We start from the raw sequence: 16,374 nt of genomic DNA, 5'->3' as shown, positions 1-16,374 counted from the left end.
CTACCTGGCAATGTAATGGCTCGGCTCCGTTGACTTCAATTTAGTTATGTCTCTTGATATTGGCTGGAGGACCAGATCTGTGGCATCTAGTTAGGGAAACAATTTTAGAACCAACAAAAATAAGTATTCCAGATGCAGCATTGAGTCAGCACATAGCGTTCAGTGCTGCCTGAATGTATTGAGTCAGTTGGTGCAGATAGATTTTAGAAGAGATGACTAGTTTTATGACTGTCTATGACATTTATAGACATTCTTGATCTATCTTTTGGCTTCATAAAATATAGGTCGCAGAATGTCTTTGCAGGTAGAGCAATTACTTGTGCGTTCCAAACAGAGAAAAGCACAGTATGTGTCACTCTGCAACTAACTAGATGCATTATGAGGTTAGCTGGGGGTTTCTGCCACTTGAAATATCAGAAATTGTTGAGGACAGGATGGCAAACTTGATAAACAAGGGATTTAAGTCTGTGTAACAAAATCTAGCATTCTAAGCTCTTAGAAAAGAAGAAAGCAGAGCTCTGCCATGATCCCCTGCAAAATGATTAACTCCTGCAGCTATTTCCACTTGTTTCTACCTGAACAGAAAATGCAGTCAAATGGAATATATCACAGAGAGACAGGTTCTGATCCTGCAGTCTTCCATCCTCTGTATGAAACACGTAGTATTTCAATAGGCTTCAGCAGGATTGCTGGTGTGCAGATGATCTGCAAAACCTGGCATGAACAATGGGAGCTGCAGGCAGCCCATCTGAACTGGAGACTCCTGTCAGTCGCCAGCTCAAATAAAATGCACTTCAACCTGCAGTGTATTTCGGTGGTTCACACTGCTTTCTGCAGCATGGGGTAATCGCATACTACTGACGCAGGGATCCCAAGCTCGAAGTGCTTTAAAAAAACTTCAAATATTTCACTCATGTCCCCATGTGATTCTGCCAGATGCGATTTTGCTGCAATTGTCACAAGAACCTTGTATCACCAGAAGCATCAGGGGATTCCAGGTGGCTGGATGTGAAAGAAGGTGTCTCTTCAGTGAGATGTGATCCAATAACTGCATGCCCCTCTTTTTCATGAGGAATGGCTCTTATAAAGAAATATACATCAGGGAATGTGTGGTGGGAATTACAGGACAAAGCTTTTTCTTGTGGCTTAACTCTTTGTGCTGCAATGCAGAGCACAAAAGTATTGGAGCATCTAAAATTCAGATGATGGGTAAGGGTGGCAATTCAGCATGGACCAGTGCTTGCAGAGTAATAACAATTAGCAGCATTCACATCAACTGCTTTTCATAGTTACCCTGCTCTGTGGTAAAGCTGACAGTGGTAAGCAAAGCTGTGTAGCTCTGGTAGATGACTTGGTTATAAGCAGCAGAAGTCCAGTGCGAAGATTATTTCTCAACAGTGCTTTTACTCCAATTACAAGTGCAGAGACTATACTGAATATAGATCATGACGTCAGGAAATCCTGAGAGAGATCCAAGTACTGCGATTTAGTTGATAAATTGTTTTAAAATCCAGTGTATGGCTAATTAACCAATTTTGTGTTGTCAAGAGCATTTGTTTGATAATTATTGACATTTTCTATGTATTGTCCTTACAGCCGGTGTTGGCTGATGCTGCTCAAGTCCATCTAGTCCTTTTGCTGGCAAGAGGCTGAAATGAATCAGTACCTGACAGATAAACAGAGGACCTGGGTTCTTTCTTCTGTTTACTTGTGTACTTGGTAAACCACTCTGTAGCTCAGAATATTTTCAGCTATATCCCGTAACTGGATATGAGCAAGGTGAGATGCCACATGGCTTCTGTCTCTCCTGGATTTTTCTGGAGAAAACTATCTTTGAACATATTTGCAACTGTACAGCTTGGCTTTGAGCACATCTCAGCGTCTTGTGCCATTGCAGGTGTGCCTGTCCTTACCTGGCCTATAGTCTCTTAAGCCTCCCCTGCAGACGGGAAAGGTCCTAGGTCTTACACCTGCCTGCTGCAGCTGAGGACACTGCTGATCTGCAGCCGCCTGTTGAGCTTTGTCTTCTGTGCTGAAGGCCACCTAGAACGTGTGACAACGTTTCATTTTTAGCTCAGAGTCTTCTAGCTTTGCAGTAAGCCAATCTGCTTGGAACTGCCCCAACCTAATTGCAAACAACCCCTGCTTCTGGCTGGTTCGTAATTAGGTTGCAGCCTCTTGTACCCTTTTCCCATTCAAAGAGCAGGTGTAGGCAGGCTTAGGGGAACTGGGTGGTTATAAAACAGGCTGATGACATTTTAGATGTCATTTTGAACTTGGCCTTCATTTTCCTTGCCTCTTTCAGGAAATGCCTCAGGAAAGCCATCAAATAAACACCAGTGGGCAGGGCAGTACTCACACAATGAGGTTCTTTGAGTAACGTAGATCAAATCCATTTAAGATACAGCGAGACAAAGTAGTCTGACAGAAGAACTGGACTGCCTGTCACCCAGCAATGGAGTTTCCCGAGCTCATTGCAAAGTTTTAGGGCTGTATAGCTGCCTTGCATGTATTTCTCATGCCACTCCTTCTAGTCAGATAACCACAACAGACCTACTTCAATGAACTGGGTTTCTTCAGCTGTGTTTGGGAACCCAGGATTGCCTGAATACCAGAAGATGAACACCATAGGCACAGCAGAACTATTCATTCCCTGAAAATTTGTCTTCTTTGATGCCTCTGGGGCAGGGCAGGCTATGCTCGGGGACTAAGTGATGGGATAGTTCTGGTGTAAAGAAGACAACATATGTATCGAGCTAAATAACCTCTTCCAGGCTTTCCTAGGGCAGGGCTCAAGTTTTCAGCTCCATGGAGCTCACAGAAAACTTCTAGTCAACCCAGAAGGTGAACAGGATGGGAGGTGGAGTCAGAGATGTGGCATATTTTTCCACTTTCGCCAGATATGTGCTGTAAAGAGGTGCTAATCTGTCAGCTGGGGCCTTCCCCGGTGCTGCCCTGTGTGAGAGCAGGGCTGTCTCCTTGCTGCTGGGAGAGGCTGTGTATGGGTCTACTGGAGCCTCGGCTGGGGGGACAGCTTGCTGTGCACCCAGCAAGGTCTCATTAGACCCTCAGTTCACGCAAGCAGTCCCTGAAGCCCACAGAGGGGTCTGCCCTTAAGGAGCACAGCAGCACTTGTGTGGTGGCAGGAAATACCCGTGTGTTTGTTTCACCTTTTTCTGCCTGAGATATGGGCCCCAGGGCCCCGTATGTGGGAAACGCTGCACTTCTTGCAAAAAGCCACTTGTGTTGGTGTGAATGTAGGTTTTGGTGGCAGGGTGGTGAGGAACCCGGCCTGGTCTGCCAGTGGCGCGCCCGAGGCTGGGAAACCCTTTGCAGCCCGGCACGGTGCTGTGTAGCAGGCATGACAAAGCCATGTAAAAGAAGCTCCCTGAAAGGCCTTCAGAAGTCAGAGCAGCCATACAGCAGCCCGGGAGCTTGTTAGCTCCCTTGCTACATCGGCCTTGCCATGAGCGAGAGCCTCCATCAGCGCCACCTCACCCTGCTGTACCTCAGGCCCCGCGCCTGCCCCCACCTGCTCAGGACAGACCCCCAGACAGACAGACAGACGGACAAGGATGCACTTGCTCTTCCCCCCACACTTCTTTTTCTCCCCTTTTCCTTCCATGGCTTTTTGCTTTTAAAGGTTGCTGCTGACAAATCTATCTATTTGGGGCAAATTGTCAGTGAGAAACTTCCGCTCGAACTCTTTGGGACAAAACTGCCTCTTTGAAAGGGTAAATCCCGTTGCATGAAGGTCTGAACAATGGCCAAATGTGTTGCTGCTACTGCTGCCGCTGCTGCTGAGGCCGGGGCTGTGACAAAGAGCGGATTAATTGGTGCCGCGGCTGACTGGTTCGAGATGGCTCCACTCAGCCCGCGCCGCGGGGAGCCCCATTGACTGGGCCCCGAGTCCCACTTTTCACAAACTCCAAACAAAAGTCAATTTCTTTTTTATAAGGCGAGGGAAGAAAAAAAAAATCAGTTCATGTTTGAGCTCGGGAAGTTGACTTGTTGGATTATAGGGCGTCATGCTCTCTCTGTCTGTCTCTCCCATGCTTTAAAGTTGCTTCTCCCCCTACGAGAAGAGTGAGGGGAGAAAAATTGAAGCAGAAGGGAGCCATCCCCATCAGCATGAATGTGAGCATGTGCTCCAGGGATCAGAAGTTATCCAGCAGCCTGGACTATGCCTGAACTCTTCTCTGGTGGAGATAAACTTCTCCAGGTTGTTGTCAAAGGTGGCTGCAGCACTTTCAGTCCCTAGGTAGACAGTGCCGTCGGGGAACGAGACCGCACTGGTGTGATTGAAGTCAACGTATCCATACGGGGCATCGTGATGGCAAGGTCTCCTCCCCTGTTCTAACAATGATGGTGTACACATGGGAAAGTGGGCAACACAACTAGATGCCTTGTGTCTGCCTTGCTTGGCCTTGGACTTGCCCCGACTCAAAGCAGGTCCCTCTGGGGAAAACAGAATGTGGCTCCGCAGGGCTGCATCCCATGCGCTCATAAAAACTACTTCATATATATGAGCGATCAGAGACTGAGAGAGACAAAAACAACAAAAACAAACCCAGGGGATTACTCTTGTTCATGCAGATGTTAATAGCCATTACCAAGTTGGCACGGTTTCTGTGGCTGAGGTTGCGCTTGGAACATTTTAGGAAGTTAATCCCTGTAATTGCTTTGATAATCTTGTGGTATTTGCGATATCACTTAATCAATATTTAGCTCTTCTTTTGGAAAGAAGTGATCCCCAAATACAAGAAAGAGGCTATTATCAGATGTAACTGCTGACCCTCTCCTCCTGGCGGTGGTATAGTATCAGATCTCCTAATTACCTGCAATTTATTTGCATATATTTTGTCCTTGCAAGGGGACATCTTACACTGGGTTCTATTTCTCCCTTGTCTGCGGAGCGGAGCCTTTGATCTGACACTCACTAATTGCTCTGACACACTGCGGAAGGAGTAGTGCGTCTAAGAGTTAAAGTTAATTTTCCCTTATTTATTTAAACATAATTTTTTGCAACTTATTCTAACTTTAGCAGGAAACACAGGATGTTTTACTATCCACAGCTTTGCTGCAGACTGCATGGTAGACAAACAGAGCATGAAACTAGGGTAGCAGGGCACAGAGTGCAGCAGTTTTAATTTCCCAGTTTGATTTGAAGTTCATGCTAATTCTCCTGTGTTACGTCTCCATGTGCTATGAGCATGAACCTCTGATTTTTTAAGGTCCATATAAACTGATTATGGGTTTTATTCCACACACTTTCCAAGTGTAACTAACTTTATAGAAATGGGTACAGTGAAAGCCAAAAAGTAGGAACATCTGCTCGTGTTATCCATGTAACTCTGCAAGTATAGTCTAACGTGAAAAGAGCCTCTGGCTTCATTGCTGAGCTATAGGATTTAAAACAAACAAGCAAACAAACAAAACCAAAAAGAAACAGCAACAACAAAAAACAAATCTTGAACCTTTGACTGTGACCTTCACCGTGCCACAGCATTTGCTTTTATTCTGCACTATGTTCTAACTTACCACTGGAAATCCTCTATTTTCCCAGCCTGATTCTCTTTCTGTCTGTATATATAGTTCAGAATTAATATATCTCTAATTATATCAGTAAACAGGGAGAACCATGAAATCAACAGATCTGTAGAAAGGTCAAATTACTGGTTTCATTATCTTCCTTTTTTTCCTCCTCACAGGAAACTGTGTTTCTCAAGTGAACTATGAAGATATGAAAGGTGAAATCTCACATTTTGCAGCATCTGGCATTGATGACTATAGGCAGCGGAGAGATCCTGTGCTGGGATTTTCCTTACTGTTGGGTTCTGTCTTAAAATCTTCATGGCTTCCTAAGAGGAGCTTCATTAGTGTGCAGAAGACAATACAAAGAATTATCCTTTTCATCGTGCCCCTATTCTTATGCTTCTGGCTGTCAGCTACCAACCTAACCTAAAACTAAAGATGGCAATTTTCAGCAGAGCAGCTGAGCTGGGGGGAAATCCAAGGGAAGGAATGGTCTGATATGTCAAAGGTGTTGGAAAAATCAAAGGGTAAGAGGCTGGAGAAGAGGTGGTTAGAATTGACTAGAAGGACATCATTAGTGATTTTGGAGAGAGCAATTCCTGCAGCGTGAAGTGGCTGAAAACCAGACTGCTGAGTGTCAGAGAGGTGAGTTCAAGAGAATGGGAGTAAACTAGTCATTTGAAAGGATAAGAGGTAAAGGAGATGAGAAAGGCATAATGGTATGTAGGGGAGGGCTGTTTTTGCAGGGACTTCAGAGGCTTATTTGAAAACAGAGGAAGAGGGGGTCCATAGAAAGAGTGTGCTGGTGAGTCTGGAGGAGAAAAGTGCTAAGCAAAGAATGAGTAGGGGTGGGAGGAGGCTGAAGGCACACTGGCAGGGAGCGCGTGAAGAAAAAATTATTTTTTTCCAAGGGTAAATGAAAAGATGCGGAGGGTCCACATCACAAGGGTCCAAAGACATTCACCAGAGCCTGTGCAAGGATAAAATGAAGCAGTGTGGATGCTGGCAGAGCTAGTGGTTAGTGGGTGTGGTAGAGCAAGGGAAGCTGAGAGGAGAGCTATGGGTACCTATAATCAGGCTGATGGGCAAAGCGAGGACAAAACAAGACAAAGAAATCAGAGCAGCAGCCAAAAGGTAACTGGAAAGTGTGCAAAGTTTAAAAGGCAGAAACAGCCACACAGAGTGGTCAGCGACCACCTTTTGAGCTGGCAGCTGATGCCTGAAGCTCTGAAACTAGGACTCAGGCTGCAAGAGCAACGAGAAAAAACCCAATCAGCAAAAATAAGAAGGAAGAGGAAGGGTTCCCAGGAGCACATCATAGGGCAGCAGCTAAAGAAAAAGAGAAGAAAGAGACTGGCACCACAGTTGGTGGACATAATAGAGTTCACAGTGAGGCAAAGAGAACTGGGGAGGTGGCAACGCCATTATGTACTGAGGATTTTGACACGTTAATCTAGTTTCAGGTGTGGCCATAAGGGCTTCCAAAACCAATTGTCCTGCCTCAGCTGGTGTAATCAGGAAATATAAAGGAGACACTTCAAATAATACAACAGCGGTGTTGTTCTCCTCATCTTTCCCCAGGCAGAAGGAGACTAAATTGCAGCTGGTAAACTATATGTTCTGGCTGGTGTCTGGTGTAAATTGCCCCAGTTCAAAAAACAGAGATGGTTTTTGATGTCCAGAGAAATATCAGCAATGAACCATTTAAGAGCTTTAAATCTGAGGTCCTGGTACACTTGTGTCCCTGGAAGAGCTTATGCAGTGTCCCATGGCAACACATTTCCCTTGCTTCTAACTGTGAAAGGCATAGGTATAGGTATATCCTTACCACTGCAGGATAATGAGGAGCCAGGGATGAGCTGCTCTGCAGGGAACATTGGTGTGCTGACTTGAGAGCAGAGACAAGAGCATCTGAGCAGGTTTAACACTCGGTATTGCTTTACTTTTGGTGGTGGTAGTGTCTAATGGATTGATTTTTGCCTTCTTTCCCTCTGAGCTGAGTAGCACTGCTGAAGCCTCTCTGTAGCCAGGGAACAAGCTAGGGCTGATTTTTTTTTTTTGTCCGTGTAAGAGACTTGGGAATCCTCAGGACTTCTCAGATATCAGGATTTGATCTTGGACAGAAAGACCTGCCTCCTGAGCCTGTGTTAGTTGCTCCCTAGAGACTACCTAGAGAGTCCAGTATTCAGCAAAGGGCTCTCCTGTTAAGGTTGAGCAAAGCACTTTGCTTTTGCTCTTGGTTTTCCCTTTGATGCCTAAGATCAACATACAGGTGCCTATATGAACCTGTAGGCACTAAAAGTACCTTATTTTAGAGATAAAGCCTTTGTTCTCCCTACATCTCTGATACTGCGCAGTGCTGAGCCGCTCAGTCACCCTTACTTTGTTTAAGACTTCTTTGTGGGTCTTAGCCCAGCTCATCTACAAAGATCTGGCAGTGTAAAGGGACCTGAAGAGAAAAAAGAATATGAGCTATGCTTCTTTATATCACAAGAGTCATGTGGATGGCTCTTTGCTTCCAAGAGAAACAGTCTTATTGCATCAAAATTTTATGAAGGTGATCTTTGCATTGGGTACTACGTTTGCTGCTGTAAGTTAGGCATAGATTAGGTAAAGGTAGAGATGATTTTCATGTCTGCCAGACACACAGATGCTATAATACCTGCCAGGATGCCAGTGCACTGGTCTGCGCTGTGCTCACCCCAAGCAGGGCCGTTTGCTCAGCCCCATTAGGGAGATGTGCAACCCCAGTGTGGGGACAGTGGGGTGTTGCTGAGTCTGAAGGACTGCTGCAGAGCACCAAGGTGATCAGAAGTGATCAAGTCTCCTGCTTCTCAGAGACCAGGCTGACAGGTGGGGAAACAGAAACTACCATTTTTTTTCATGCAAATTAAGCACTTATGGTGCAGAAACCACCAAGAAGCAATGAATGTGCAGCTTTGCTTTGCTTTGTGTGCCGTCACTTTTATAACTGAGCTCACTTTCAACCTGCAAGGGTTGAAAGCTCATCTCTATGAGCTTCTTCTCTAACAAAAGCTAGGAGTGTAGAAAGCCCATATGAGCCTCCTGCGATGGGAAGCCAACTCATTCCACCCCTCAGGGCTGAGGAGGGAGCAAGGTGGAGTTCCTAGCCCAGGTGATAATGCTGGAGTTGGAACATTTGCAGTTCCTGAGGTCCACCTTCAGTCCTGCCGAGGCAGTTGGATGAAATGAGCTATGTGTTCAGGACCTTGCTACCAATTTGACCTTAAAAAGATAATGTCGGTGTTGTGTGAAGACATTCTAAATGTATTTCTGGAGCCCTGGTTTACATTCTCTGCAACTTCTTTTTATGGTTGTTTATGTGAAAGTTTTGCTGTTTCAGGATAACAACTGAGAGTAATTTAATTTAACACTAACAAGGGTATGTGGTAAAAGTAATTTCCTCCAGAAAGGGATAGGCTGAGCTGGAGGGAGGCATCAGTCTTAAGCTGCTGCCTCTTTCAGAGACTGTGAAACATGACTTAGTGTCAGAGAGTCAGAAAGTTAAGTCAACTTCTGGGTACAAGAAGAGAGATATTTAATGTCTTGGTTGCTGTGTAATACTTCTATGGAACATTTATTTTGTTTGAAATAACAAGGTCTAAAGTGTCTGTTATATTCATTACTGGGGAATAAGTCTTATGCTTTCTTCTACTGTCAACCAGGCTTTCCAAATTAATTAGTCATTGGATTATTTAAGATGCAAAGACAGTTAAAACAATATTACAAGATATCTAAACTATTTTCATCAGGGCCCTCCATTGTGTTTGGTGTTGTATAAACAAATAGAGGAAATTAATTTTACGTGATTTTAGAAATCTGAATTGCAGAATTGGTAATCTCCATCTCACTTTATGGTGAGAAAAAGTCATTTTTTATGATGCATTCCTCAGATCGATTTTAGATTTTGATTTTTAGGTGAGATGAACTGCGTCCTAAAAACACCCATTTAGTAGACATCCTAAAAGTAGCTCTGTAACTCCTGCCAGGTGAATCTCAGTGATGGTCTTTAAGGACCTTACTGTTTAAGAGGGCAAAAAGGACAAAGGATAGTAGAAAGGAAATTATCTCCATCACACAAACAGGGAGCAGAAGAAGCAGGAAGAGACTGAAGGTGGGATTCATCTGACCACAAAACTGACATTTGCAGTATTAACTGCAAATGTTCAAATTTGGTATGTGGACTGTTAATAGACCAAATAAGGAAAAATCTTCTGGGGCACAGTGCATCCATCCTATATCAGACATCCAAAGTAGGCACTTCTGGGTTAGCAGTGGTAGGACTTCTTTCCTTCCACTGACTCAAGAGGGATCCAGTCTCTTAAGGCTCAGATGAAGCTATCTCCACAGGGATACTAAAGGTCAGCTGAGATGAATACCCAGCTCCATGTCGCACAGGGGGTTTGTGTTGGTGCCTGGTAATTAATCCAGTTTTCCTGAGAACATTGACAATGACGGTCTTCTAGGAAGATCTTTTGCATTAGTACAAATACTCCATCCAAGGCAGAGACTAATAATGGGGACCTTGAGTGCTTTCAGTTCTGCGAGTCATCAACCTATAAAGAGCAATACGTAGCCATAGATGTGGGGTCACTTGTCTCCCAAAATGTCTGTCCTCTGAATGGCCAGGTAAAACATTGCCAGGTTACAGTGCTCAGTCACAGCAAGGCAGAGCATCAGGCCTCCAGCTGGCCTCCAGCTGCCCAGAGGGAGGGAAGGTGTGCTTTATCTTTCTTCCATCCTGACCCCGTACACGCCGTTTGATTGTTTTTCCTCAACTACCAAACCTTAATGATGCCACATTGCCTTTGGGACCTTGCAGGCAGAAGCGTAGGAGATGTTTAACTGAAGGTACTTTTTGAAAGGTGACATAGTTCAAATTTCCTCTGAGTTATGTATCCATGGCCAAGCCATTCCAGTGACATCGAAGGGACACTTGGGAGGATGATTGATAACACTTGCACCACCTGACTGGAGAACAGAGCAAAGAAACAGTAGGCACCTTCTCACCTGCCAATTATTCTCTTTGAAAATGTACACATGGTGGCAGAATCAAACCATCAAAAAAAGAATTGGGCTATCTGAAAACTCGGACTGTGTCTTGGCATGCTGCATTTTGCATGTCTATAGCTTTCATATTTGATCAGTTCAAAGCCTTTTTTATTTTATTTTTTTTAAAAAAAAGCTATTTCAATGAAAAAATACACCTGTAAAGATAGAGAAAATGAATCAAAGTGACCATTTTCCACTGTGAACCAATGGCAGTGAGGGATAAGACTGGAGACCACCTGATTTTTGAGCCTCCCTTAATCATTATAACATGCTTTCTCCTCAGTTAATCAAAAAATTTCTCCAAGATACTATTTTATTCTAGATTTGATTCTTTCTTTCTTTTTCTTTTCTTTCTTTCTTTCTCTTTCTTTCTTTCTTTCTTTCTTTCTTTCTTTCTTTCTTTCTTTCTTTTTATTTCTTTCTCTCTCTCTCTCTCTCTCTCTCTTTCTCTCTTTCTCTCTTTCTTTTGATGTAAATTTTAAGCTCAGTTCAGTACATTCTGTCCAGGATTACAGGTTGTACAATCAAATATTTGTGCAAGGATGCACATCCATATATTTGTATTGGAGAGCAATTATTACTCTCTTCTACACTACTCTGTTGTCCTATGCTGAGTAAAGAAAACTAAGAACAATTAATTTCATGTATCTCCCATAAGCCAAAGAAGCACTCTCAATCTTTACTTTCAAGAAGCAATTAACTTCAGGTTTATTAGTCAAGTTGTGCTACGAAGTTTCAATCTTTCATTGTACACTGTGAATTTTAATTACAATTTATTAAAATAATTTAATTGACTTCAGTCAATGGGCGTGAATGAGGGCAGAATTTCCCTGAGAAAGCTGTAGACAGAAGAAAAGGCCACCCATCCTAAATGCCTTCTGCCTGCCCTTTTTTTGGGTTGCATCAGACTGTTTGAAAGAGGGCCGCATTTATCATCTTTGATGCCTCCAGCTCAATGGTCAATTCATATTAGATTCCACAATAGGCAGTGAACCAAATTCATCTCTGATACAATTCCATTGACTTCAATGGTCTTACCACAGGGGTTAATCTGGCCTAATATTATAGTATTAGACTACGTGTGTGTGTACTATTAGCCCAGACTCTTTGCTTGAGATCATGCCGGGTAAAAGCTGATAGCTGTTGCAGTTGCAATTTGCTCAAGAAATCCAATTCCTTTTGTTGACCCACTGAAGTTCACATTCCAAAAAAAAAAAAAAAAAAAAAAAAGACCCAAACCCCCTCCAAATCCCTAACCAATTTGAAACTGCAGCTGAATTTAGATGCATATTTGCTAATTTGGTTTATTATGCATGCAAATATTGGTATAAAAGGTGTTTCAATTATTTTCTAAGGCAGGGACCTATGCATTCTCTGCAGTCACAAAGAGTTTAAATGGAGTTATTTTTCCCTGCCTATAATCGTTCTCCCTTTTAAGTACCCAGGCAGAAAAAGTAAGTTTACTGCTTCTAGCACAATGGCTCTCTTCACTTTTAGGTTTGGGAGACCTGGGTGACCTACGAAAGTTAATTAGAAGGTTAACAAAGACTAAGGCAGAGTAGAATACAGCGCCTCTCCTCCAGCCAAAGATGTCATCCATTAATTAGGGAAATCGTTAAGGTGGCCTTTATTGAATCCATAGAAAATCGGCAGTTGGCGGTCGACAGTTTTGATCAGATTTTCCTCTCCCCAATAATACTACCCTTAATCGTAGGAGAAGCAGAGGGTTCGGGGCGGGACGGGAGGGGTGAAGGGGGAAAGTGTGTGCGCGCATAGGGGGAGTATGTGTTTCAGCGACATTACAGTTAAACAGCCGCCAATTGTGACGGCTTTGATTCTCAGGCTTACATGGCATACTTTGTCCATGATGTAATCTTTATTGAACCTGGAAGCTTGGGGGTGGGGGGCAGGGGGCAAGCGAAACTCGCTGCCGCTGCTTGCTGCCGCCGCTGCCGCTCAGCCGCAGGAAGCCCTGGGAGTTAATATTGCAGTCATCATAGGCAGAGCTGGCTGCTTTGGCATGGTAATACGCTATCTGACTCCCCTTCTCCCCTAGCACCACGACCGGCTGCTTCTAGCAACGAGAGCAAGCAGCCATCTGCACAACAGACCCTTCATTTCTCCACGAATACATTCACTTCAAAGTTGAAGGGCCTTTTTGAAGACCTCAGATTTTTTTATACCCTTTTTTTTTTCCCCTACAGTACCAAAGTGGTGTTGCTATGGAGAATTTCCAGTGAAACGTTAGACAATCCCGGCATTTTAACGTGTATTTTTTAACCTAGTGGGAGAAACCAGCTTACTTTTCACGTTTTTCCCTACGTGTTGAACAAGCTCTGCCACGGACAGTAGTTACAGCAAGTGTGTCCGGCGTTTTAACCAAGAAAGTGACCTAGCATCAAAGCAGTGCTCTGCTGGGACACGGGAAGCCATCACCTTCCAGTGGAGGAAGGCAAGGACAAGGGCGACTGCAGTTTGGGATGTTTACATTAAAGCAGTGCTGTCCCAGCTCTGATGTCCTGAAGCCTATGGGCTGGAGCCACTGGCTTGAGGGTTTTAAAAAATGTGGAATTGAGCTGTTGGGATGTTTAGAGGTCTATATCCTATGCCCCACATGGTACAAAATGTGTTAGAAAGATTTTTTTTTTTTTTTAAAGACAATCAAATGATTAATAGTTTAATTGACTGGTCTTCTTCAGGAGAAATTACACATAGTTTCAGGCCATTAGAGACTAACAAGCTACTAAAAAAATCTAGCACTCAATCTTGCATTTCATATTCTGGTAAAAAGCTTCTTCATGTTAGCATGAAGTTCTCTACCATAAAATGTTCAAATGTTAAATGCCAAGAAAAAATGGCTACATTTTAGAATCAAGTTTCCATCTGAAATGCACAGCACACACATCAACTTTATTTCTTATGTATTTTTGAGCACTGCAGTAGATACTGTTTTATTTTTTATATAACCTATAATTCAGCATCTCCCGTAAAATATTTCAGCCTTTACCTAGTATTTTAAGATGTAAAATATGTCACAGTGAAAGCAAGTATCAGCACAGGAGCGGTAGCAAAGAAATGTCGAGCTTCCTGTATGCTCCATGCAACCCCCAGCTTGTCTGTATCCTTCTTCTCATATCAAAAGGGAGATGAAGCAAGGTTTACTCCACAAGTTAGGCTTTCTCTGTGCTTTGAACAGCTCACAGAGAATTGTGATTTGACCTGGAGAGGCGTTGTGTTCCCACAGCTCTGTTTTGGGCTTTTTTTCTCTTTTAGGCTAAGAAACAAACTAACTCACCCATTGTGTAGCCACTGAGGTCGCCTAGATAAAGTACTATAAGAGTGCCACACACTATTATTCTTTTATTACGGAGCAGCAGTAGCTTTTCAAGAGCAACTGTGGATTTTTATATGTTTTCCTACTGCCTTTTGTCTTCTAGTAGCAGTCCTGTGGTTTTGAGAGCTTCGTTCTCTGCCTGGAGGAGGGTTCCTAAATTTAAGGTGGCATCTTTAGGAGGCTTTGGAAGTCATTCTGGGTAGGTGAATGCAGGTTTCCTGTTACTTAAATGTATTTTTGGATCATTGGAGCTTCCATATTAAAGTATGTATGAGGGTGGAGAGCTGGTATCAGCTCTCTTTAACTTCAGCACTCTTGTGATGAATCTCCTGTCAACATTGAATAGCATTTGGAGAAAGCCCTGGTGTAAGCGGTGTATTACTCACGGAGATGCTGTCCAGAGTAGAGACAGGATGAGGACACCTCCCTCAGGGGAGGGAGGAGATTCTTGTAGCCATGGCTGTAAGAAATGTATGAAGGATGAGAAGGTGACTTACAAATATTTTTTTCTCAGCCAGTGCTCCTGGAATTACAACCCAAATTTGCATCATTTGGTCTGGAACTTTTCTGGATTTTTCCCATGATTTTTTTCATCTGGTGGCTGAGACTGAGAGCAAAGCAAACACAGATCATTGCAAACACAACTTGACAATGATTTCATAGTTAATACATCTTTGATAAGGCTATTAAAGGGTGCATACTGAGAAGAGAAAAAGTGTTATTTATTTATTTATTTATTTATTTTTAGTAGTAAACCCACTTATTTTTCAGTTTCCTGGAAAGGCACAGAAAGGAATTGGTACAGGAGATGAGGAAGAATGCTGGCAGAAGCGTGGAGAGACTGGAAAAGATTAGAGCAGGCTGCCATAACACAAAGCAAAGGAAGTTCAGTTAAAACTGTACTTCTGTTGCCCAGGTCTCTCGATGTCCACGAGCCCAGTTGTAGGTGCTACTGCAGGTGCTCCTCCACCATCTTCTCTAAAAGCATCATGGGAAGGATGTCTGGGGAAGACCAGGTATCTAGAGGAGGGTTCCTAAATTTAAGGTGGAGTCTTTGAGAGGGCTAGTAATTCTGCATAGCTTTAGGCACCTACACCTGTTTCAGTGTCCTTTTATATCCAGGGGAGCAGAGGAACACTTGAAAAACACATTCTTTTGACATTTTTCCATTCTAATAAAGGAACTCTAGTATATCTAAATTTCAGTGTAACCGCTTTTGGGAGGTCATGACCTAAACAGGAGGAACAGGGAGCAGTCAGATCAAGGAAAATCACTCTTTGGGTTTCTCAAGAAGTTACCCAATTTATATTTTTAATAAACACCTGGGTGCAAAATGAAACACCATCAACTATTCAGAGAACGACAGGAATATCCAACAGGAAGAGTTGATCGCCTTTACAAATAGAAAACCATTGATTTGTAATTGTGTAAAATGGACTTATGGATGAATCAGAAGAATTTCTGCTTGAAGCCAGAAGTTCATTACTTAGAAATGCAAAGGGGGAAAAAAAGACCTGTTACTGACCATACTCTGATCATGGGACACTAGAGCTATAGGGTTGCCAAGTAGGCAAATGCAATTCTAGGTTATTTCAAATTAGCTGTTTCCAGTGGAGAAAGAATAAAAATAAATAAATAAATAAATAAATAAAATAAAAGAATTGCTGTGCTCTGCCATGCACTGAGACTTCCTGTGAAACTCTATGAACAAAACCTACAGAAACTGAGGATATCACAAATAACCAAAAATAAGGTCTAAAATCTCAAGAGAAGGGCATTAGACTTCACTGAAGGGATTAAAGCAGCATCTGAAGGCTGTGCTGAAAGGCTTGGGAGATGGCCTGGGACTGGAGGTAAAATTTTTGGGGGGCAGCAGAAACTGGAACAGGTTCAAAACAGATGAATAAGGAACCAGTAACCAGATGGCTGAGGACCAGCAGCTTTTCCGGGGACAGGGGAGGCCAAGGAAACTTTGGCAAGCCTGGAGGTTACTAACTGAGCAGGACTGCAGTGAGGATTCAGAAAGCTAAAAATACCAACAGCACAAGGAAATCAGAAAGTTGCAAAAGTCAGAAACCTGATGTGGAATTAAGGCTGTGGGAGGACTTCTATTGACTGGTCTCACAGCTACAACTGCAGAAACTGGAAGGGAGGAAGTCAGACTGACCAATCCAATATATAAAAATATATAAATATATATAAGGAGGGAAGCCCAGAACCTTTTGTATCAGTGTTTAATGTGCAGCCTAAATCAATGGCAGAGAAAATGGGCAGCAATAGCGTTTCCCAGGAACCAAACCATTCTGAAGCCTTACCTCCAGCAAAAATAAATGACGGGGCTATCCACACCGTTTCCAACCCACAACACACAGTGTGAAGTCAGAAACCAGTCCCGTAGGCTGGGGTTCAGCGGAGATCTTGGAGAAGAGATG

General features: G+C 43.2%; 1 protein-coding gene and 1 long non-coding RNA gene across 2 annotated transcripts in view; one reads left to right on the top strand and one right to left on the bottom strand.

The window, feature by feature from the left end:
* The window catches only part of NR2E1 (nuclear receptor subfamily 2 group E member 1), a 27,403-nt gene extending 23,919 nt beyond the window's left edge, over window positions 1-3,484 (bottom strand). The window contains exons 1-2 of the mRNA XM_040551077.1: window positions 3,422-3,484; window positions 1,914-2,043 (exon numbers count right to left, since the gene is read on the bottom strand). Of these exons, the coding sequence (XP_040407011.1) occupies window positions 1,914-2,043; window positions 3,422-3,484 (193 nt within the window). The remainder of the gene's footprint in view (window positions 1-1,913; window positions 2,044-3,421) is intronic.
* Window positions 3,485-12,463: 8,979 nt separating this feature from the next.
* Window positions 12,464-14,657, top strand: LOC121067664. The gene is made up of 3 exons (XR_005818371.1): window positions 12,464-12,631; window positions 14,046-14,141; window positions 14,457-14,657. It is a non-coding gene; the product is annotated as an uncharacterized LOC121067664 (long non-coding RNA).
* Window positions 14,658-16,374: the final 1,717 nt, after the last annotated feature.

Source organism: Cygnus olor, chromosome 3, assembly GCF_009769625.2.
Source record: "Cygnus olor isolate bCygOlo1 chromosome 3, bCygOlo1.pri.v2, whole genome shotgun sequence".
NCBI lineage: Eukaryota > Metazoa > Chordata > Aves > Anseriformes > Anatidae > Cygnus > Cygnus olor.
Note: the sequence above shows the minus strand (reverse complement) of the source record. Positions and strands in the feature narration are given on the sequence as shown.